The sequence below is a fragment of the Hydra viridissima genome, unplaced genomic scaffold (genome assembly GCF_058129835.1).
Source record: "Hydra viridissima isolate aposymbiotic clone 2 unplaced genomic scaffold, HvirCarnegie_v1 scaffold_5, whole genome shotgun sequence".
Taxonomy (NCBI): domain Eukaryota; kingdom Metazoa; phylum Cnidaria; class Hydrozoa; order Anthoathecata; family Hydridae; genus Hydra; species Hydra viridissima.
Window position 1 is genome coordinate 9,379,259 of NW_028324304.1, and position 23,900 is coordinate 9,403,158.

Below are 23,900 nucleotides of genomic sequence, written 5' to 3' on the forward strand. Positions count from 1 at the left end.
CCTACAAGTTCTTCAAAGCAATTATCAAAACCCATTTGTACTATATCTTTCTATTCATTTAGTAATGTACCATTATTTCCTAATTCTGAGTCAATATTTTCAATGTCACAAGCTGCAGACCGATCATTTTCAGTAACTTTGATGTTTTTTATATTTTCATGGGTTTTAATAAGTTGAATGGTTATGTTCTCAGTACTTGTTTTAGCAGCTGAAAAGGTGTTTTCATTTTTGAACATTTTTAATTTGAATCTGGGATCAAGAAATATTGACAAGATGATGTTATAGTTATCAGTATATTGTTTGAAACTATTCTCCATTGAATTAGCTGTCATCAATTAAAGGTTTATTAATGAAATGTTTCAAAAACTGTATCTGTGGTATAATATCTGAGACAATAAAATTTCTTTCACTCAAGCGAACTCTTGTTTTGTGGAAATCTTTTAGCAAAACACAAAACTGTCCAATAATCATCCATTTGTTTGCATTTAATAAAGGAAGCTTACCATTTTCAAGTGCATATATGGTTCGAGGTTTCCTTTGATCATAAATTAGTTCTAACATATGACAGGTACTATTCCACCTTTTTGGAACATTTTGAATAAGTTTGTGCTTAGGAAAATTGTTTGCTACTTGAAGAGCTTTAAGTTTAGGGCAGACTTGGGAGAATGACTGAAATGCCCAACAATTGAATGCCAGTTTGCAATGACATTCTTGACAACTGTTTGTTCAAAAATACACTCATTAATTACTAGTTGCAGTGTGTGTAAAAACAAGCCATACTATCATATGGGCTATCTTTAATAGCCTTGACAATATTTCTACCATTATCTCTAGCTATTAAATGAATTTTTGAAGGTGATATTTTAAATTCAGCCATATCTTCAATCAATTCAGCAATATTTGCTGCTGTATGCCGCTCAGGAAATGGAGCTACTCTAAGTACAACAGTTTTCTGATTAAATGTATTGTCTAAACAGTGACCTGTCAGGCTCATGAAGCTTTCATTTGAACTACTGGTCCATATATCAGTAGTAAAGCTTATGAATTCAGCAACTGAGTAAACATGGACAGCCATTTTTAACATAAAGTATAAAATAATTTCATCAACTGAGTAAACATGGACAGCCATTTTTAATATAAAGTATACACTAATTTTTATTATTTTACATCCCCTAATGAAACAATGCAACTTTTTTAACGTCTAATTTCATTCCCTAACGAACGCTCCTTTGACCGTACTGCGCATGCGAAACGCAAGCGCAGAACTATTTGTTAACTTTTTTAACGACTAACTTTTTTAACGCAACAACGGCAAAACGCTTCGTTGTGGATACGTTTTTAAATCGGCATGCCAGCTTCGGTAAACACATGGCGATACATTACAGTTTTGCCAACACAAATCCAGAGTTGGCTTTTGGATAGCGGTAAGCTGTCGTTGTAACACCAAAAGCAGGCATTTCGATTGAAATGCCTGCTTTTGGTGAGACTTAGATTGATCGATGTTTAAATTGTGACTGTTTTATAAAAAATTAACTGATTATAACTTATTAGTGTTTAAATATATGCTCAAAATTGTTATTACATTTATTTTTTAACAATAGTTTACTTGATATTTATAACTCTGATAAAATTATATACTAAGTAAAACAGTAAGTATTAAATAAATAAGATGTAAAAAAAAATCAAATTAGTTTTTAGTCTTAAAATATAAATTATATATATAAATTTATATTGAGGTTGAATCGTATTTTATGTACGTAAACTAAAACAGTAAAAAGCGCAACTTTTTCATTACGTAATAAAAAGTAATTAAAAAGTTCTTTTGTTTTCAGATTATTTTTAAACAAAAGAGCTTGCATAATTAAGAACTTCACAAAATTTTCAATTTTATTTTAAAGAAAAGTTTTAAATTGAAAATATTTGTAAAATGGAAATAAGTGTCTTTTATTTAAAAAACTGTAAAATGCCAAGACCTCAAGCATCTCGTATTATTGTTCCAGATAATTAGTTAGGTTCATTATCTTTTTAATATACAATCTTACCACATTAGATCGTCTTTTATCAGACCTAATGGCTAAGGTCAAATGAGGCTGGCCTAGACCGGTGTGCTTGTATTTAAACTAATGCTTTTCTTTTTTTTCTCGCCCGCTTTTCAAAAGGGAGGCAAACTCAGGGTCGACGTTCTTCTGGGTTTTCCCTGGAGAGGAGTGAGCAGTTTGCAAGGCAGTTGCTGGAGGACTTAAAACACTACAATCAGGGCCGCCGAGAGGGGGGGGGCCAAAGGGACAGTTTGTCCCGGGCGGCAGATGTCGATGGGGCGCCAGATGCCGAAGTAAAATAAAAATAGTTTTTTTAATCTTAAAATACCATAATTGAAATGTATATATTACTCGCGTTAAATCATTATTTTTAATTCCTCGAAAAAATTTTAAAATAAGAACTCATTGATTTCGTACTCTATACGCTGTTAAATTAAAAATGTCCCTTGAGATTTTCGCATTCATCAGACTAAAGTAAAAAAAACGTAAACGTTGATAATTAGCAATAACAAACAGTGAATACAATTTAGAAATAACTTTATTCAGAATTTAGAAAGTAATAGTAAATATTTTTCAACTCTTTACGATCAACTTATTTATGGTAATTCATGTTTAAGATTTATATTTAACTATTGAAATATTGATTTATGACATTAGCTTTTTGAGATTGATTTTATAATTTTTTGATGAGTTTGCGTAGTTGACTATGCTATTATTTTATTGATGCGTACGGTTATTTACAGTAACTGTTAATAATGAATCGTAAAAAACTTTCTGGTGCCTAAAATAGGGAATTGGCTTCCAAAAGGGTAAAAGAATGTGAAAAAAACAAACAAACGCTCCATTACGTTGGCTTTATAAAGCTACTAATCAAAATACTGATTTGAAGGTGAGTTAGTAGAAATATATAGCTCTCTCTCTCTCTCTCTCTCTCTCTCTCTCTCTCTCTCTCATATATATATATATATATATATATATATATATATATATATATATATATATATATATATATATATATATATATATATATATATATATAGAGAGAGAGAGAGAGAGAGAGAGAGAGAGAGAGAGAGAGAAGAGAGAGAGAGAGAGAGAGCTATATATATATATATATATATATATATATATATATATATATATATATATATATATATATATATATATATATATATATATGTATATTATTTTCGAAACAATTTACGAATATTTTCTAAATTAATCATTTTTCACACAATGCCAATATCCATTGCAGAGGGTGAAAGATCTCTAAGTAAACTTAAGATTGTAAAAAACCATTTCAGAGCCACCATCGGACAAGAGCGACTTTCAAATCTTATGATGTTGTCTATTGAAAATGATCTCCCGAAATCATTGTCATATAATGAAGTAATTTATAATTTTGCCTCGAAAAAAGCTCGAAAATTTAATTTAAATTAGGAATTGTTTATGCTGTGGTTAGTTAGCAAAAAATGAAATAAAGTTAAAGTAGCTATAAAAGCATAATGTACTTTTTTGCTTCTATGCTAAGTATATATATGAAGCGAAGTCTATAAGGGCGCCAAAAAAGGCTTTGTCCCGGGCGGCTTGAAGGCTCTCGGCGGCCCTGACTACAATACCTCGTCTTTTATCAGATGAAAGTTCGGTCGCAAACAAGGCTTTAATTTTAAATGAATTTCTTAAACTAGTCATATTAACTTACCTAGTTTGAATAAATTTAAAAAAAAAAGAAAAAAAAAAAAGATAAAACTTAAGAAAATGATAATGAAGAACTTTTATTGTAGAAGTACTCAAAGAACGTGATTTAAAAACATATATTTGAGGTCTTTAGAATTGTTGCATAACTATTGCATAATTATGCGCTTTTCCATTACGCAAAGTTGCGCTTTTCACTGTTTTAGTTTACGTACATAAAATACGATTTAACCTTATATTGAATCCATATCTATACTTTATATTATAAAATATAGCTATAATTATTGCTTATAAATATTAAAAGTTATATGATTTTAACATTCTTATAATCTTATAGCTATACTTATAGCAATACTTTATAATATTAAGTTTAGATATTGATATAAAGTATGGATATAGATTCAATATATATTTATAAGACTCTAAATTAAAAAGACTAATTTATGTATATACACACACACACACACACACACACACACACACACACACACACACACACACACACACACACACACACACACACACACACACACACACACACACACAGAGAGAGAGAGAGAGTTAATCACAAAAGTTTTCGTACACCTTACAATTTAGAGAAAACACTTAATAAAAACCATTTTAAATGCAAAAAAATAATTTTATATCAAAGTAACAAGAATATATTGTACAAGAAATAAAAATATTTGACTAAATAAAAATATTTATTTGTAAAACTGAAAAACTTTAATTTTTGAATTTATAATGTCACAAAAGTTTTCCTACACTAAATAAAACTTGTAAAAAAAACAAGAATATGAAAAATTAAAAAATCTTTAGTATTTTGTTGAGCATCCATTGGCATTTACACAAGCTTTTAATCTTCTGTTCATCAGTGACACTAATTTTTTGGTATAAGAAGACGGAATTTTATTCCATTCTTCTAGTAAGATATTTTTTAGCATATTAACATTTGTTATTCTGTTTCCTGCTTGTCTGTCTAAATAATCCCACATATTCTCTATTTGGTTAAAGTCTGGTGATTGGGGAGGAGAATGCAGTTGTTTTGGAATATTGTAGAGCAAGCATGATTTTACAACATAAGCAGTGTGTTTTGGATCTTGATCCTGTTGAAATATCCAATTATTTCCTAACCTTAATTTAGCAGCATCTGATTTCAAATTATTTTTTATAATGTCCAAATATACCCAGCGATTTATATTATATGTATTTTTTAATATATACCAGCTTTAGTAAATAAAACAATTTATGTAAATTTATATAAGTTTCAATAATGAGCATTTGGACAAAATGGCCAAGAAAAAACTGATGCCTACATCAAGTTTTCCAATGCCATTAAATAAAGAGGCATTTTTTAGTTCAGAAGATGAATAACATTTTTAAATAAAATAAACATCTTTATTTACAAATTTGTTATCTTTATTTACAAATTTGTTATCTTTATTTTACAATATTTAATATATTTTTAAATATTTTATATTTTAAACTTACTGGAGTAAAGTATTTGTGCAATAAATATTACTGTTTCCATGTTTTTCATTTTCATTCCCTTTTACTGTAACCTCTTGTATATGAGATTGTTAATGAGAATTTAAATTGATCGTGATATTAAATGTTACCATTTTATTATTTTAATGCTATTTGTTTCAATGTTGTTTTTGAAAGAAATCCAAAATATAAGTTCTGGAGTCTGTCTACTGTTTAAAAAAATTATATACTTATTTACTAAACCATTTTATTTCATTCAACTATTTGGCTTTCTTTATATTTTTTCAAGGTATTTTCATAGCATATTATATTGTGCTATGTTTTTGTTTGCATGGTGAAAAATATGTTCAATGTGCAAAGTATATTTTATTTCATCAAATTATATTTTTATTGATGTGTTCTGTCTTTGATTCATTCTTTTTCAGATCTGCACTTGTGTCTTAGGCCTATGGTTTGCAAAAGGTTCACCATTGCCCTTAAGTTGCTGTGGGTTTCACAGTTTGATTTCCAACCTGGCATGTAAGTATATCATTTTTAAATACTATTTTATTTGTTAACTTAAAATAAAAGTAAAGATAATTTTTTTTAATGAAATAACAATTTTTTTTTTATTGTTCATTAGCCCCTCAAGCGTATTGATAGGAATTGCTATACCAGGTAGAGTATTTAAGGTTACTTATATGAAGTTTTATTTTTAAAAAAAGGCACGCATTATGACTTTATTTTTATATAGTTTTTTTTTAAAGATGTTTTCTTAGTTAAGATAATGTAGCAATATAATTAAGCAATGTTTTTGTTGTTTTTATGTTTTAAATTATGCTTAAATAATAAAATTAAATTTATATTTATTCAATGTAGATAAACTTAGTATCTGGAGTTATTTGTCAATAACTGATGATCAGACTATTTTAAACAAAAACGTTCTTAAGGACTGAGAAGGTAAGTTTATTATCTTTGTTGTAATAGCTCTAAACTTAACTGTTTCAATATTTTCATTATATATCATTGTCTGCTTTCAGGTAAATGTTAGAAGTCTGCAGACTGCAACGTAAATCGATTTTCAACACAATATGGCTTTCCGAGCATATTTAGTTTTCGATTGAAATGAGAATAAACTAAACTTAAAGATGTGTTTAAAATTAACTATTTATTTTATATTTTAAAAGTTTGCTAAACGCAAGTTAAGCAATAATCTATAGATACTAATATTTTATATATTCTGTTTTAAATAAAAAAAAATTATTGTGACTTTATTATTCATATTGTAATTGTAAATTGCAATCTTAAGATGATTTTTATTATAACTTCTGATTATTCATTTTTTTTGTTCACCGAGCTTAAGCGTTGCCACGTATGACCTATTGATTTACAGTTGGGGTAGTGTTTTTTGGTGCAAGGAGAATTTTAGTATGATAAATTCGTATTTAATGGCTATATACCTATGCACAAAGTCAAGGTATTTGAAGTGCCTTCCAGGCATCGGCATGATTTGCCATTCTTTTATGAGTAAAAATTGCGCTGAAAGATATACACAATTTTGCTAACGATAAGTGCGTTCTATTCAAACAAAAACAGAAAAATAATATGTATATCAATGCATTCAAATCTTAGTGAAAACTTATTATAGGTCCTATGCTATTCCGCTATAGCTTTATCATCGGTTTGCCGCTGACGGAACGTTGTTCAAAAGTTGTCGATTAGCCGCCATCGGTCCGCTGCCGAACCGCCTGCAGCTTTCCGCTAACGGACCGATGTAAATACGATGTGCAAGCCTACGCGGCAACGCAGCGGCCGGCCGACGTCGGCACGGCATAAGTGCTGACAGTGGTCCGTTGTCGGTCCGCCTGCTTAATGTTTGCTGGGAAGTGATGACAATATTGCACTGGTTTTGGCTGGTTCTAAACTATGCACAAGTGCCACGACTCATGGGGCTAGCGTTGTTTATAAATTCTAAATAGTTGCTGAAACCTGCTCTGGAGATGAAAATGTGGTTGAAAATACTCCTTTCACCTTTTACAAAGAAGAGAATGGAAAGTTTGAAATAAATCTAGCACCTTGGGTTTATGTAAAAGATCTATCAACACATATTCTCACACATCTTGATCCACTAGAAAGGTTTAAAGTTATCTAAGCAAAAAGCAAAATCTTTAGAAAAAAAATTAGTTTAACAAATGTAGCATATCGTCAGCTCGGAATACAAGTGTCGTATTCGTCATTTTTGAAAAAAATGACTTACATATGCGAACTATCTATTTTTTGTGGACTTATTTTACAAAAAATTATCCGATAGCTCAATTAAATTTTTTTCCAATATAGTTCAGTAGATCATTTGTCGTAAATGAACTTTTTATACGAGACGCTCGAGGTACATTTGTTGTACTTAGCGTAGACCAATAGTAGCGTTCTATTTGCTCACGTGACTTTAGATTTAACTACGTATATTCCGTTCATTTGTTTACTTTTAACATGTGGTTTTTGTAAATAAAAAGTAATGCATCACATTTGTTTTTTAATATTGAATTGTTTTTTTTTCTTTGAATTGAATCGAAATGTTCAGTAAATAAAAATTATTACTCGTAAGAACTAAACAGTATTTATAAATATATTGTTTGTTTGTAAAGATAAGTAACAAATATGGAATATTTCATAACAAATTTGGAGTATTTTTTGGCTTCTGATGCTGATAATCCGATACCAATAGTATTGGAGCTAAACCAGCAAATGGAGGAAGAAACTCCTGGATATGTAATGGAAGGTCCTACTTATTCATCTTTTTCTTCTACTATAATTTCTCCTAGCAATGAAAAGCAAATATAAAATACTCGTGTACAAAAATTTCATTACAATACGTCTTGTGTTCAAATAATTTTAAAGAGATCATTATTTTTACATTCTAAATAAGCTCTTGAAATTTCTTTCATTATTATTACCTTTTATTTATTTTTTACATCAACTGTATTTATGCATTGCTTAATACAATTGGTAAAAGGTACCCCTCAGAGAAAAAATAAGCAGAAAGTTAAAGTTCTGAAAGAATTTCCTCCATTAAAAAATGATTCAACACGTTTTTTGCTCTCAGATAAAAAAATTAATGACCTTGAGTCAATGGTAAAATATTTTGTTAGCGATGATCTTGAATTTTATAATACTCTTTTTAAGTCACAAAGCCTGAACATTTAAATATATCACTTTGTAAAATGTTTTAATAAACATTCTATATATTTTTTTCTTTGTTATAAAAAAAAGGTACAATAATGAAAAATGGTTGTTTTTTACATTTAAGGTTTAACTTATTTATGTCATTTTTCACAGACAAATTAAAAGATATGTGTGATAAAGTAGTTATTTTATTTTTAATTATTCAAAAATAAATAATGTTAATAAAAATTGCTTAATGTAAAAAAAGAAAAAATTGTGAATATTTAGTTATTTATAAATTTAGTAAGTGAAACCTTACATCATACTCAATTTATCAAAAAGTATATTTGTATAAGAAGCTTATTAATTTTTATATAAGAAGGTTGAAGATAGAAAACTGTATATTTCTGAATATAATGTCGATAAATTGGTTACCGGGAATGAATTAAAGAAAAAAAATGCGAGAGACGCTATAAGTCATTGTTAGTTACAACATAAGTAAATTTAACCTTAATTCACCTACTATAAAATTAATTGCATCTATGACAATTGTATTCCGAAAAAATGTTCTGATTTCGAAATACATTTGTCGTATTTGAAAAATCGTGCTCGAAGTTACAAGGGAAGTTTTTTTTTGTTTGTTTTTTTGACAATTTAAACAAAAACTTATAGTGATTTTAGTCAACTTTGTTAAATTTCAACTTGTAATTAAATTTACATAAAGAGATTTTGTACTTTAAACTTTGAATGCAAAATTTTCAATTTAAACACAGTGTCGTATACGACACTTGTATTCCGAGCTGACGAATTGTGTTCCGACAAAATGTTCTGATTTCGAAATACATTTGTCGTATTTGAAAAATCGTGCTCAAAGTTACAAGAGAAGTTTTTTTTTGTTTGTTTTTTTGAAAATTTAAACAAAAACTTATATTGATTTTAGTCAACTTTGTTAAATTTCAACTTGTAATTAAATTTACATAAAGAGATTTTATACTTTAAACTTTGAATGCAAAATTCTCAATTTAAACAGTGTCGTATACGACACTTGTATTCCGAGCTGACGATATGTCAATTTGCAAATGACATATGCTATACTCTTACATTAAAGCAAGTTTTAACACTGCTAGTGTAGCTTACAGCATTAAAATAAGATTTATGTAATATGTACATCTTTGAAAGTTGCCGAATTATTTATATTTTTGTTTTTTTATGCAGCTGTAATGGTCTTTTACATCATAAGTTCATTCCTGAAAAAAGATATTAAAGTTAAAATTGTAGGAGATTATGGCGGAGGAAGTTTTAAGTTGAGCTACCAGATTATAAATACTTTAAATCTAAATAGTAAAGAAAATACTATCATTTTCAATATTTTTTAAGGCAAAGGACTACAGAGTCAACATCAAAGTAGTCATGACATGATGTTAAGAATATATAGAAGACCTGCAAAGAATGAAGTATAAGTAAGAGAAACAATATATATATATATATATATATATATATATATATATATATATATATATATATATATATATATATATATATATATATATATATATGTAGTAGCCTTACTGATTTCAAAAAATACATATATGAAGCTCTTATATATCTAGCGATATCAAAATTACAATATTTAGGTGATTTGAGTTTCTTTGTGCACTTTATTGTATTTCAGGAGCTTCAGGTGAGTTATTATAAAAGAAATTCAAAATTAAAAGTGTAATATTAAGACAATTACATTCTATATACGTTATGTATTTCATCCTCACGTTCATTCGCTTTTACAATTTAAATATCATTTCTTAATTCATTGTGCACAATGAATTATGCACAACGAGCCATATATAGTCATTGAACTACATATTCATTGTGCACAATTAATTACACAATGACGCAACTACAAAAAGGTGAATTTAATTTGAAGTACTTATAGTATTTTTTGACATGAAACTTAGTAAAGAAGAAAGAACAGAAATAGAATGTTGCACACTTGAAAGTCTTCAAACCATTTATCAAAGATTTATGTAAAATAAGGATCTCAAGAAAGATGCAAAAAGTTTCAATAAAGTCATAACAGAACCAATTTGAAGGTAACTTTAGATCAGTTAAAATCATTTCTCTCATTTAACTCAATTTTAACTGATAATTGATTTACTGTACTATGTCACTAAAAGTTAATTTAATTTTTTTTAATTATAACTCATACACGTACATTTATATCTAGGTTTCTTTACCAACTCTGCATATTAAATATTCCTGAAAATGTGGAAATTATTAAGTCAATTTACTTCCCTCAACTTTATTTTCTAAAGAAAAGGAAAAAAGAAATGGTAAGCATTTTTTTTAAATTGTGGCATTGACAACATGATAATGTCAAATTCTGTTTTATTATAGAATTATTGTTCTGCTTTAAAGTGGTACTGGCCTATAAAAACTAAAACTGTTAATCCTTTGATTTTCAGTGTAGTATTTGATTTAATACATGTATAATGAAATAACTTTCAGCATAAATAAATAAAAAACTATTAATGTGCCCATAAACATGCAGCAATTGATATGCAATTTTAATTGAATTTTTAAACAATAATTTCTTCTTAACTAGTCATAGTTTGAGTCTAAAATTTTGCAAAAAGGTTAACATGTTGATAAAGGGATTTGATCAGAATCACCATCATAGCTTTTATAGATGCAAAACGGTGGCATTTTCAAAAATGATTTTTAATTTTATTGTAAAATCTGTGCTGTCAATATCATTATCTCAAGAACAGCAAACTGTAAAAACCTTTGGTCAAACCCCTCGAAAGTAACCTGATAACCAGTGTGCAAATGTTTTAGGTATAATCTCCAAGTAGTTAAAAAGATATCTTTGTTCAAAGTTGAAAAACTCAGAAAGCAAGAAAACAAAAAAAACATTCTCTGAAACATTCAAGACACATGTGAGTTGTCATTCAAAAACATTTTCTTATGACCGACAATTTAGGTCATTTTTTTTACTAAGAAACATATAAACAATATACATTTTTGAAATCTACAAAATTATATTATTCAAATTTATAAAGTAAAAAAATTGGAAAAGTTTGATATTTTATAGGCTAGTACCACCTTAAGCATTTTATATGTTATATCTGGATTATTCCTGACCAATGTTTCCTCTTGGAAACTACTATTTAACTAATCTTAATTTAAAAGCAATTATAACACTTCTATAGACAAAACAATGTAATACTCTGGAACTTGAATCCACGCTGAAGAAAGGCGAGGACCATGCACAGAACAGATTGAAACTATATTGCAAAAACTGAAAGTTCAGCGACAAGCATACCATGGAAAAAATTTTATTGGAAATCATGTGTATAAAATGCTTCAGGTTCCATTTCTTTTTTAAATTAATTTATTACAAATCTGAAAAATTATTATTAATAACAATAATAACAAGTAATATAAAATCATGCAATATATCTTTTAAAGAGACATTTTTCTTTTTTAGAAATACTCTATGCTAAAGTTATGTAATTCTATTTCAAAGCTTGTTTATTCTCTGGGACAAGTCTGCACAAGAAAACAGTCGAAATCATTACAAAACAAAAACTACACTTTCATAAATTTTCTGCATGCTATAGTGTATTCTACTCAAAAAATAGAATGACAACAGAAACTTTAAATGAACTTAATAACATTTATTTATTTATTTTCTTTTTCTGTTTATAATGAGTTTTTTTAAAGCGCTTTGGAATGTTAATGTGTTTGTAGTTATTGAGCTTGAAGAGTATACTGAAACTACAACAATGACTAGCAAGATAATTTTTGATGATTTATGATGATTTAACTTATAAAGCTGGGATTAAAAATGCAACATGATTCATGCTGTTATCATTTTTTCTTTAGAAAAAAGTATTGTTGAACTGATGCATTTTTATCGCACAACTTGGCCGAAGGCTTTAGTGCCTCCGAAGTTACACGTTGTAAGATCACGCTATTCCATTTTTGAAAAAATGGGGCGCTGGCTTAGGATTGTATGGCGAAAAAGGTGGAGAATAAATTTTTCTTGAGTTCAACAATTTAAAGCGTATTTATCAAACTATCCCTTGCCCAACAAAGCGGCTAAAAATCATCCAAAAATATTACCATCAGAAAACTAATCCCTAAAAGTAGGGTGTTAATTTCAGAATCACGAAAAAGAAAGAGAAAAAACGAAAATTGTCATAGTTAAAAACACTTTTAGCAACAGCATTTTACATTTCTTATTAATATATTTCCTTTTTTCTTTTATTTGTCTCTACTAAAGGCAAATAAAATGTAGCTATTATGGTCAATAAGGTAATGCAGAAAAGCGCCTTTTTTTGTCTATTAAAAAAATTGAGTGCTAAGAACAGCCATAAGAACTAAAAAGGTCTTCTCCAACTTTTTGAAGAAATTTGGTTAGATTTCCACGATTAAAAACCTAGAACGTAAGATCCAAAAATGTAAACAAATCATGTTTAGTTAACCAGCCATCTTTCTCAACAAATATTAACGAACATTTAAATGTTCCTTCTCTTGTTTTAAGTATTTTAGTACACAACCGGGTTATCGTTAACCTAATTTAAATTATTATTAAATAATATTAGCAGCAACAAAAAAACCTATTTATATTGGAGAATATGCAATTACTTGGTTTCCAGAGAAAAATTATTTTCGTTGCTAAGGACCGTAACCATTTTGGAAGCGTTGATTTTTTTTCCCGTAAAATCTGCGCATGCGTACAATAACAGCGTTACCAAACAACCGTGTCTGCAGGGACAATGTTAGGCTATTTCACAGATGAACTATAGCTTAAAGCATGGCTTCGCGAACGCTTGTGACGGTTCACTATCCTCTTAGCTACGAACTCTTATGCTTCCAAATATTGTACGTTTTCTACTTTTCATCACCGGTTATATTCATACTTTAGAAATCGAATTGCGTTTTAGCAGCGTCTCGCAGATGTTAATTTGATCTATTATGTTTTTCACGCTAAACTCATCAGGAACTCAATATATGGATATTGATTAGCTCAATATATGGATATTGAGCTTCTTTTTGACAGTTTCCCGTAAATGGTTCACAACAATTTTGTGGTCAATGTCTAGCTACATAATATCTTCACAGCTGATATGCCTACCTTACTGAACTTTTTCAAAAATTTCATCAGCTTTTTCACTGATTGGACCAGGGTACGAGTCATCTTTTACATTAAAACTACCAGAACGAAAACGAACGGACCGAATTTCCACGAAGCAGGTTGATTAAATACCTTCACTTTACGCAGCAAAAACTTTTTCACCTTTGCAGCTTTCTTCCATCGTTATAGTAATATTGCAAAATATAGCGTAACTTTTCATTACTTTTCTCCATTTTCAAACGCAAAGAAATTTCCAACCATTGCACAAACTTTGATGTTTAGAGTCGCAAACCAACACTCGAACTGTCACCTTTCCTACGAGCGCTTAGTAATGTTGCTGCCGTCTTCGTTTTCTTAATTATTTGCAAATGGCGCCGTCATTCGGCAAAAACGCCACTAAATTTTTTTTCCTAGAACCAATATTAAGATTGAAAAAGCCACTTAATGCTCGATTTTTTAGAACCTAGTAAAACAGCCTTAATAACGGATTTAAGTGTAATGCGCATGCCCAAAATAAATGTCCATTGCAAGATTACCATTGGGGAGGAATAGAGATAAAACTAATAAAGTTTGATGAGCTTTGAAACAATGAAAGATCATAAAAGAAAATTAAAATAAGAAAGTCAACTTTATGAATATAAAATTCCCCCCCCCCCCCCCAAAAAAAAAAAACTCCTTAAGTTTACGTAACATCTCATGACTAAAAAAAGTCTACAAAATTTAAAAATAAAATCAGTAAACTTCAAAAAACCTAATCCAAATTGATTTACAAATGAAATCAAATCTGTAAATGCTTCTCATATATGTCTCATATAAATATCACCGCTTTATAATCTATATCCTTATAACTTGTATCCTCTATAAATATGTCCCATAAAAATATCACCTCTTTACAAAACGAAAGGGGATAGTTTATAAAGTTACTCAGACTACAATCTAGTATCTAACACCTTTTTCATCATATATATCAGATTTAGGAGGCAATGATGGGTATAACGGCAAAGTGTCATTAGGTCGACGTGAGTAATCATCGTCTAAAGATGGTGCATTTGGTCCAATAATATTTTCTCTCAACTTATCAAGGACGTCTCCATACAAAATGATGTTCTTTTTCCTTAGAAACTCCAAATATTCAAGCTCACGGAAAGAAAGTGCTTTGAAAAGTTTTTTTCCAGAAGGACCACGCTTTCTATAAAATTAGTTAATAATATCCATAATACTGCACAACTGTGAACTAATTAGATCAGGTTTTATATCATGTGAATTGATCGAAGCATTTATTATAAGTTAAGTAATAATTTATATTGATCACTTATATTTTTTCGAAAAAATTGCGTATTAACATTTTATTAGATATGATTATTGGATATGATTAAAATCCTTGAATAAACGTTTAGAAAGGCTTTTGAAAAATCGGTAATAAAAAAAGATTTTTGCAACAACTTTGAATTGCTATACTGTCATTTGAAGATATATATGAAGAAGAAATAAAGTATTTTTGTTTTATTGATTCACTTCACTTTTTAATAGACAATTATACTTTTATTTTTGCAAGAAAACTATTCCTTCACATTTAATGTCTTTAAAGTCCATTAAAAGAAGTTCAGTAATTAAATAATAGATTTTTGATTCAGTTTTATTAAGTGCAAAACAAGACTCACAAATTTTAAAATGATTTGCTTTCTATTGCTCTCTCAAATCAACTGTTACAACTACTTTACTTATGAACTTAATCTCAATAATGCTTTGGACACATAAACTCTTTTTAGTTATCCATTTGTATCATCTTTTCAGCCAGAATGATCTTAAAACCTCCTTTGTTTGATGTACAAGTATCAGAAGACATTAAATCTTTCTGTTTTTGACACTTGTAGCAAGAGTTCTTACTTACTTGATCAAGAAGTTGAATGATTCCTGTCATATTTTGCGGATTCAGAAAAAGTCAAATTTTTTTTCAACTGAAAAAAGCGTTATGGTTAAATTTGTAATGGCTACACATTTGAATTATAAACATTGTAGTTATATGTACACCATTAGTAGTTATAAAATAAGTTTTATAAAAAAATGCAGCGAGTTTAAAGTTTACTAGCATAACAATTAGAAACCATATTTTTCTATTTTTCTATTTTGTAGATAATAATAAGATCTACTTGTTGATATTTGGCCAAAGTTTAATGACTAAAAACTATAAATATTCTTTAGAGAAGGTAACAAGGTAGAGGTAGGGTTAGAATTAATTCCAATGAGATCTTAAAAACCTGGATGAACTTAATAAATTAGTAACATCTCAGGTTCTTCAATTTGAACTTATAGTTCAGTATTCTTGTTTTGGTTGAACTTTTGAGTCAGAATACAAGGTAGCATTTTCTGAATAAAAAGCTTTTTCATATCTACCAAAGATCTTCCATATGTTCTAAGGGGAAAAAACTTTAGTAAGTTGGAATATTTTGGACTATTTACCTTCCATGAACACCATAATTGTGGGTTATTCAATTTTGCCAAACAGTGTAACCTTACACGAAGAAGATTTGTATGTGAAGAAGAGCATACTTAACATGGAGAGGGACTATTATCTTTTGAAAATAATTTTAACAGAAGAAGAGTTTAACTTAGGATTAACTTTGACATGTCACCCTAGAAACACAAAGAGCCAACAAGTCGAGAAGTGTGACTATGATTCTGTTAAAATGGCTATTTTCTTGGCCACAAGTGACAAGAACAACTTTCATTTTAGATGTTTTATAATCTGCCACAGGATCATATAAAAAGTAAGAGGAGCCATTTAGTTTAAAATAAAAAAAATCAGTTTTATTACCAACTTTTTCAGTATCATTTTTAAAAGTTTTTTTTAAAATGATACTGAGAAGTTGGTAATAGTAACATCTACAAATAAAATCTTAAACTAGTATAGAAATCAAAAATGATTTTAATTGAAGTCTAATTTAATCATACATTATGAATATTTGTAAAAAAAATATTAAAAATGATTCTTCAGATTCATGAACCATAAACATTAATACTAAACTAATAATAAAGTTTTTAAACGTAAACTTTGGCAGTCTCTCGAGTTCATAGTAAGCAAGACCTTTTTTATAGTTTAAAACTTCATCATAAAAGTTTAAGATTATTAAATTTCAAAAATTTCTACAAATCAAAACAAAAACAATTTAAGTCCAAGAAAAGAAAAAAAAAAAAAAAAAAAAAAAATCATTTTTGGTGATCAGATTATAAAACTAAACTTACTTGATACCAAACAGATCAAATGCATAGTGGATAAGTGTAAAACACAGACCCATCACTGAAAAGATAATACCAAACACAATAGCAAACCATAAAACAACTAGACAATATTGATAAAGAATGTTTTGAGACAATTCACAAACAAATTTGTGCTTATTGGCAGTGCTGTGCTTAATATCTTTTGCTGACTCATACATCTCACAATAACCAAATGGTGGAAGAAGAACATTCCCTATAAATGAAATAAAGAACATTTCCTATTAAACAATTATGAAATAAAATGGTGGGGCCAATCAACATATATATGAAATTTTCTTTTGTAATTTATGAATCTGATTATGTTTTATAAATCAACTGTTAAGGCTAACCTGGTTTAGGATGGTCACGCATTCCCATGTAATCATAAGCAACAGCATTTGCAAGTTGTGACCATTTTATCCAATTTGAACCATACTTGATAAATTCACCATTTAACAAGTTATCAAGACCTAAATTATATTAGAGTTTGATATAAGTTTTTTACTTTAAATAGGTTTATTTTAAAGAAAAATACTTAATGCTAAAAAAAAAAAGAGTTAATTCTACTTTAAAAAAATCACAAGCTATTACTTTTCTTTCTGGCAGCAGAATTTTTCTGCTGCAAACACTTTCTTGATTCTTCATTCAATCTAATATGCTTCTGTTTCTTTGTAAGATTAAAAGCAATGCTCAGAAAGACCATGTGCCATTGATCTAATTAAGTTATAATCAGAAAGACCGATTGCTGGTAAATGCAGCAGTCAGAATAAGACTTATCATTGAAGTGTACCCAATATTTCCTAATCTAGTTTTGAAATACATAACTGAGTATTGCACTGGAACATAACCTTTTCATATTTTTTACTGTTCTGATCTTTTTTCTCATTCTCAATTTTATTTTTTGTTATTTACAAATTTCTGTAAAATTTTTACCAGATTCTATCAACTTATAATACACAGTATGAAGGCCATAGATATCTGGCTATTGTATCGATGTTTAAGTTGATGAGACAACGTTACCTAATTTTGCAAGGACTTTTTCGCTCTTAGGATATTTGCCTATTATTCTTCAATACCTTCCATGTCAAGTTTTTTTTTAAAAAAAAAAAAAAATGCTAAAGCTAGTTTTTAAAAGTAATTTAGATAGAGCATGATCAAAGTCTTTAAAAAGCAATAACTTTTAGTAGTTTTGCTTAAATTGAAGCAAAAAAAAAAAAGACTTTGTGAAAATCCAGTTTGTTTGGCACAACTTTCTACTGCATTGTCAATAACTGATTCTTAAAACTTATAGAAATATTTTCACATGTATTAGCAATAATTATGAAGCTTTTTAAAATACAGTATTCAACTATATGAAGCATCTTGTGTTTATGAAGCATGTTGAAATAAGACTATACTTATTATAACAGACTGGAAACTTTTAAACTTTTTACTTTTTGAAGAAAACTAAAAATTCTAGAAAGATTAGATTCATTAAATAATAATACCATTTTGAAATAAAACATTATCTACCCAGAAAAGCTACCAAATTGACCACAATATACAAGATTTTAATAAGTATATTAAATACTACTCTCAAAACCATTGTTCGCCGAGGATTCATGCGCCGATTAAAGTAGTGCTTTGCAATTTTATCTGCATCAGTATCTGCAGCCTTTATGGAACTTCTCAAGCTAATCATATCTGTATTAGTAGATCGAAAAGCAATATATGGAGTGTAATATAAAACAGCCAGAGAAGCAATCAGAAATGGCATCCATTGATACTACAAAAAATTAATTAACATTTTAGTACATTTTATTAATTAATAACAAATATTTTTGCAAAAATTCAAAAGAATTTAAACTGTAATTATTTCAAATGACAACTATTTAAAAACCCTTTAAATAACCTGCAAAAAAAATGTTTTCTGCATTGGTATGCATTTCTCATTTCGTGTTCCTTGTTTTGAGAATGTACTGCAAAGATCTCCATTAGTATACATTCCATCATTGTCCACATCTTTAGGTATGCCAAAGTATGCTACTTCACTAACTCGATTTATGAGTTCCTTATAAACATAAACCCCTTGTATCCAACATGCTGCTGATACAAACCCAGCATCAGTAGAACTTGTACCTAATATTGTTTTATTACTTTTATAAAAGACAATTGATGTAATTAAACCAAACTTTTCAGAAAACAAAATAATTATTTACAACATAAAAAATTAATAAAAAATAAGTTACTTTTACCTGGTACAATACAAGTTACAGAGTCCTGAAACCAACTGATGCCCATTATAAAGCAACAAACAAGCAATATTTTGACCATGAAAATCCTGTTGTATTGATCAGTATAGGAGTCATGGCGTGATTTAATTGTTATTGACAGCATACTCTTTATATCAGTTGCAATCATTGCCATCTTCTTCTATGTTTATTCGACCAATACCTTATTATTGATTTTATGCCTATATATAAATAATATAGATATAATTCTGTAACTAGCACAACTCTTATAATTTAACAAATAATTTGTTTAAAAACGAATAAAAATGAAAATATTTTTCACTTTAAAACAATCTTTAACTTATAGAAAACTGGTTTTCCTGGCTAAATAATGTTGACTACTTCAAGATATAAATAATAGCCAAACAAAAGTTCATGTTATCTGCACTTAACTTTTTTATTTTATTTCATCATTTTTTTTGTAACCATTTTAGAATTGTAAAACTTTATTCAATGACATCAATAACTTTTTTTTTCAGTTAAGAAAAACTACATTATTACAACTATACCAAAGAGGGTAAAAGATAAAAGAAGTTGTTAAAATCTTCAAAATTCACCATGTGCACATTTCCATAATCTTCAATCTATTACCACCTCAAACTAGCTGTTAAACTCAAATATATATTTTAACTCATTTAAATCATTAGGTGTAAAATAACCAAACAGTTTCTTATGGTTTTAAAAACTCAGCAAAAGCAAATTTATATATAGAACTTTTTTAGTAAACTCATCTAGAAAATTTATATAAGTTTACTTACTTTTGGAACTCTACTCTATTAAAAACTGCCGTTAAATTTGAAAATTAAATTTTAGATTTGGCGCTATTGCGATAATACCACGGTAGCGATTATTTCTCAACGCAGTAAACAATTTCCAGTCTAAGTTAATTTTACAAAGGTTAAAAAACAAACAAAAAAACCAACAACAACAACAAACTATTGAGTGTGAAAAGTGAGTGTTAATATTCATACTGCGATTAATCGAAATTACGGGAAAAAGTGAAAATATAAATGATAAATTATTGTTGAGCGAAGAAACTTATGAAAAATTCTCTCTGCGGTGATGTTGCCATCGACAATAGTAAAATCTCTAAAGATTTTCTTTGACATGTGTAGACATTAGATAGGCTCTTTGTTCATAAAATACATATAAAAGTTGGTGCCATTTTCACAGCTTTCTCTTTACAGATGAAATTGAGCACAAAACATATTTCTATCTCTTGTTACATTTTATCCGTAAGAAAAATCAAGACTGAAAAACAAAGATTGGCAAGTATTCGTGAAAATCCTGGCCAAGATGAAAGCAACTTATCGGAGATCATTTCATCAACAGATGACTTTGACCTGTGATCCGAGAATAAAATCAATTATGTATGCATAAATTATGCATTATATAAATGTTTATAATAATTTTACTGTTTACATTTACGCTTTTGGTTTATTAGACGCTCGATTTAAATTTTATTTATTTTTGTCAAGCTATTTGTGCTAAAAAGATGTGATAAATTAAAATTACTTTTGGTGATGTGGAAGTTATCAGTTAAAGGCTGTTGCTGTGGTGACATAAGTTTATCTAGAATGTTGGTTTCTTAACGATAACAAGTTTCTTAACGATAACCGCAAGTAAAACACAAGTTTTATTGAAATCTCATCAATTTTTTTTGAAGAACGCATTGATGTGAAGGAACATGTTGCTCAAATTTCAGAATCACTTGACAACCCAACAACCATCAAGTGTCATGAGTAACCTTTATGGAGGTTTCTCTTTGGTTAGCGACATCCTATTGGAGTGATATGACTCGTCTCAGACTGCGGAATTAATAGGGTAGTTGAGCAATTTTTACAAAAATAATAATAGATTTCTTGAACGGTGCGTCGGATTTACATAATTTTTTCACTATTAGAAAGATAATGTTATCTGCTAAAAATTGCTGAAGAAAAAAAAAACAATTTTATATTGTTTGAGAAAATATTCCCTAAAGTTTACCAAGCTGCTCAACCTGCCCCAGCGGGGTAAGTTGAGCTGTGAGGGGTAAATTAAAAATAAAGTTAGTAAGTAAAAATTTTTATTTCTGAACTTTTTGACTTATATATTTTATTAACTAAGTAATGTTTAAGTAAAAATATTTTTAAAAGAAGCAAAAATTTAATAGTTTTAAATCACATTTACATATTTAAAAAAAAAAAAGGATTTTAGATATTAAAAAAAAGAATTTCAGATATTTTAAATTGTTAAGAGTATTTAGTAATGATTAATTTAAAAGTGTTATTAGTCCTTAAAATGTTTACCCAACGAAGCTTGTTTCTCCGTGTCCGATAATGCCGTTTTATTAGTTTTTTTCAAACCTGCTCAACTTATCCCGACTAGATTAGGTGACACAAAAGTTAGGTTATAAAAAGAGCTATAATACTTAGGGAAAAATGGCTGAGTTTAATCGAATAAAAGTCAAATAAATGGGTAAAATATTAACACTTAAGTGATGCCAGATAAATGTTTTCTTAAGAACCTAAGAGAAAAATAGCAAAAAAATCTTTTTTTACTTTTTTGGTCCAAAATTGAAAAAGTGCCCGTGCATCTCATTTCACTGCGATCCAACAACCATTTGATGCGCAATTTATTACCATTATATATACCTATTTTTCATCCATTAGATGTTTTGTCATTTGATGCGTAGATTTTGAGATATTTTAGTTGCCCAAATTGCCCCTATGCTCAACTAGCCCCGCCCTACCCTAATCAATAAGAATAAAGTGTTTGCATAACTTAAAGCCTAAATTCTTCTAATACTAAAATTTTTTATATACTAACTTAATTAAAGTTGTTTTCTTATTTCAAAAGGTTTTTTTCTTTCTAAAGAGAATGAGAATGATGACGTGATGTAAACTATAGTTAGCAGAGGTTGTCAAGCCTCTCAGAAAAAAAATTCTTACAACTTCAAGTTTTGGAATCAGTTAGAGTGGGACATTTAAAAGGCTTTCACTTCTTGTAGATTGTGCAAACAGATCGGTTTGTCCTCGGCCTAAAAGTCTTTTCAGCAGGAGGAAATATTTTTTCACTCGACAAAAGTTTTAACTTAAAAAAGGTTGACAAATTGTTGTATATTTAGAAATACTATGACATGATCATAGTTCAGCGATTAAAATTGATATCAAGTGACAAAGGAGACATCAGCACCTTCCATTTATCAAATTTCTATTACTAAAGCTCATCTGGCCACACCCACGCTTGGAACATCTAACCCTTAAATAAAGCACGAAATTCATCGAGAATTTGATAAAGTTTTGTAGTTTAAGAACTCAGTTCAGTCTTCAAGATTTTGCGTCATCAATTTATTCATGAACACTTAGGCTCTTTATTATCAAAACATATTTGATAAAAATTTGATCAAATATTGCTTTTTTTTTTTCAAGTATTAACACACTTACCTCGTAAAATATTAGGAGTTTCTTTTAATAACGGCCCAAATTGCACGATTCGTTTTTCGCGAACACTAACACTGGTTAATGCAACATGCGCTTTAAATTTCAACAGCATTGATACTCAATATGATGAAAGATTCAATCTGAATATTTTTATGCTGAAAGTGTAAAAAACCTTAAAAAGCTGCTATCGACGAAAAGTTTTTTAAAATATTATTGAAAATGAAAATCTACACAGGTATTAAAAAGGTTTATATTTATTCATTATAAGAATATTTTGTTAAAATAATTACTACCTGAATTGCTTTAAAACGAATAGAAAATTCGTTTGCCAACGACTTCTGAGTCCATACATTTTTTACATGCGCATGAATGTAAATACAACCGTGGCGTAGGGACATGCGAGTTCGATTTTAAAAACTTGATAAATTTAAAAAAACTCTTGTAGATTTGAACTATTTGACAAACAAATATTTGAACTATAAATAACTCAATGACTTTGATTCTTAAGTTAATGATATTATTTAATATTTGTTTTAATCTTGTTTATCAATTTTTTTACTTTTCTACTTAAAAAAATTTAGTTTTCCTAATTTTAACTCTTACATTTTCTCTCACAAGAAAAGTTAACTTCGCAGTTTTAACTTTTTTTTTTCTTTCCAAACAACAACAAATGTGAATTTAAAATAATAATTTAATCGACGTGATTGTTTTTCATCAAGTGTTAATAACTCGATAATTCAAAACGAAAAAAACAAAACAATTTGTTTAATTGATATCAATTAAACAAGGTGCTAAATTTTTTAAAGACTTCTAATGCGATTCCGAACATTTTTTAGGGGAAAACCTCAATGAATGGGACAGTTTTTGCAAAATGCTTTTTAAACGTAGATAAAATTGTTTAATATATATATTTTAAATGTTTGATAACCACCGACTCTTGCTCAATAATATCGCAAGGTTAGAATTATTTTGTTCTATCTCCAAGTTTAAATGTTGGGAGAAAATTTTTGATCTTTTCTAAAAGTAAAAATTGTTTTAAGTTTTAGTTGTAATTTTAAAAAAAATAAAAACTTATGCTTTAAATAACTTATGTTTAAGCAAATTATTTAGAAAAAAATTTATAAAATAATGCGTATTTTAAAAGTTATTATTACTAACTAAAATTAACAACTCATTTTCTCCCAACTTTTAAAATGGGAGATAGAACAAAATAATTCTAACCTCGCGATATAGTAAAACAAAAAAATTGGATTTGCATTTGGCTATTGGAAAAAAAGGGAGAGTTTTATTGGAGCATGACATTTGTCCCATTCATTAAGTATGTCTCATTATATGGGACAAACATAAAAGAATTAAAAATAAACGTATTTAATTCAATCATTTATCAAATCAGTTTACTAATTGTAAATGTAGTTAAATATATACATAAAGACCACACAAAAAATATTTTTAA

At 28.3% G+C, this 23,900-nt stretch overlaps 1 protein-coding gene and 2 long non-coding RNA genes across 8 annotated transcripts; 2 read left to right on the forward strand and 1 right to left on the reverse strand.

Annotated features, from left to right (window-relative positions):
• Positions 1-1,309: 1,309 nt before the first annotated feature.
• LOC149888510 (uncharacterized) lies at positions 1,310-7,663 on the forward strand. 3 transcript variants are annotated; one of them, XR_016452842.1, is made up of 5 exons: positions 1,310-1,424; positions 5,648-5,745; positions 5,845-5,879; positions 6,081-6,161; positions 6,242-7,663. It is a non-coding gene; the product is annotated as an uncharacterized LOC149888510 (long non-coding RNA). The 3 variants fall into 3 exon arrangements; XR_016452839.1 differs by having other exon boundaries at positions 5,648-5,741; positions 6,242-6,489; XR_016452841.1 differs by lacking the exon at positions 1,310-1,424 and adding an exon at positions 4,046-4,659 and having other exon boundaries at positions 5,648-5,741.
• A 2,614-nt stretch (positions 7,664-10,277) lies between these two features.
• Positions 10,278-12,415, forward strand: LOC149888511 (uncharacterized). The gene is made up of 4 exons (XR_016452843.1): positions 10,278-10,447; positions 10,582-10,687; positions 11,567-11,724; positions 11,845-12,415. It is a non-coding gene; the product is annotated as an uncharacterized LOC149888511 (long non-coding RNA).
• Positions 12,416-14,173: 1,758 nt separating this feature from the next.
• On the reverse strand, positions 14,174-22,899 carry LOC145189259 (innexin inx3-like). Of its 4 annotated transcripts, XM_090088556.1 has the most exons (9): positions 22,741-22,899; positions 22,451-22,602; positions 22,200-22,265; positions 18,990-19,207; positions 18,647-18,873; positions 18,268-18,520; positions 17,106-17,225; positions 16,741-16,969; positions 14,174-14,686 (listed from the first exon to the last, which is right to left on the reverse strand). In XM_090088556.1, exons 4-9 carry the CDS (start codon positions 19,159-19,161, stop codon positions 14,434-14,436), a joined length of 1,254 nt encoding a protein of 417 aa, XP_089944682.1. In that variant the 5' UTR covers positions 19,162-19,207; positions 22,200-22,265; positions 22,451-22,602; positions 22,741-22,899; the 3' UTR covers positions 14,174-14,433. The 4 variants fall into 4 exon arrangements, with proteins under 4 accessions (XP_089944682.1, XP_089944680.1, XP_089944681.1 ...); XM_090088554.1 differs by lacking the exon at positions 22,200-22,265 and having other exon boundaries at positions 22,741-22,883; XM_090088555.1 differs by lacking the exon at positions 22,200-22,265 and having other exon boundaries at positions 22,451-22,587; positions 22,741-22,874.
• Between the last annotated feature and the right edge of the window lie 1,001 nt (positions 22,900-23,900).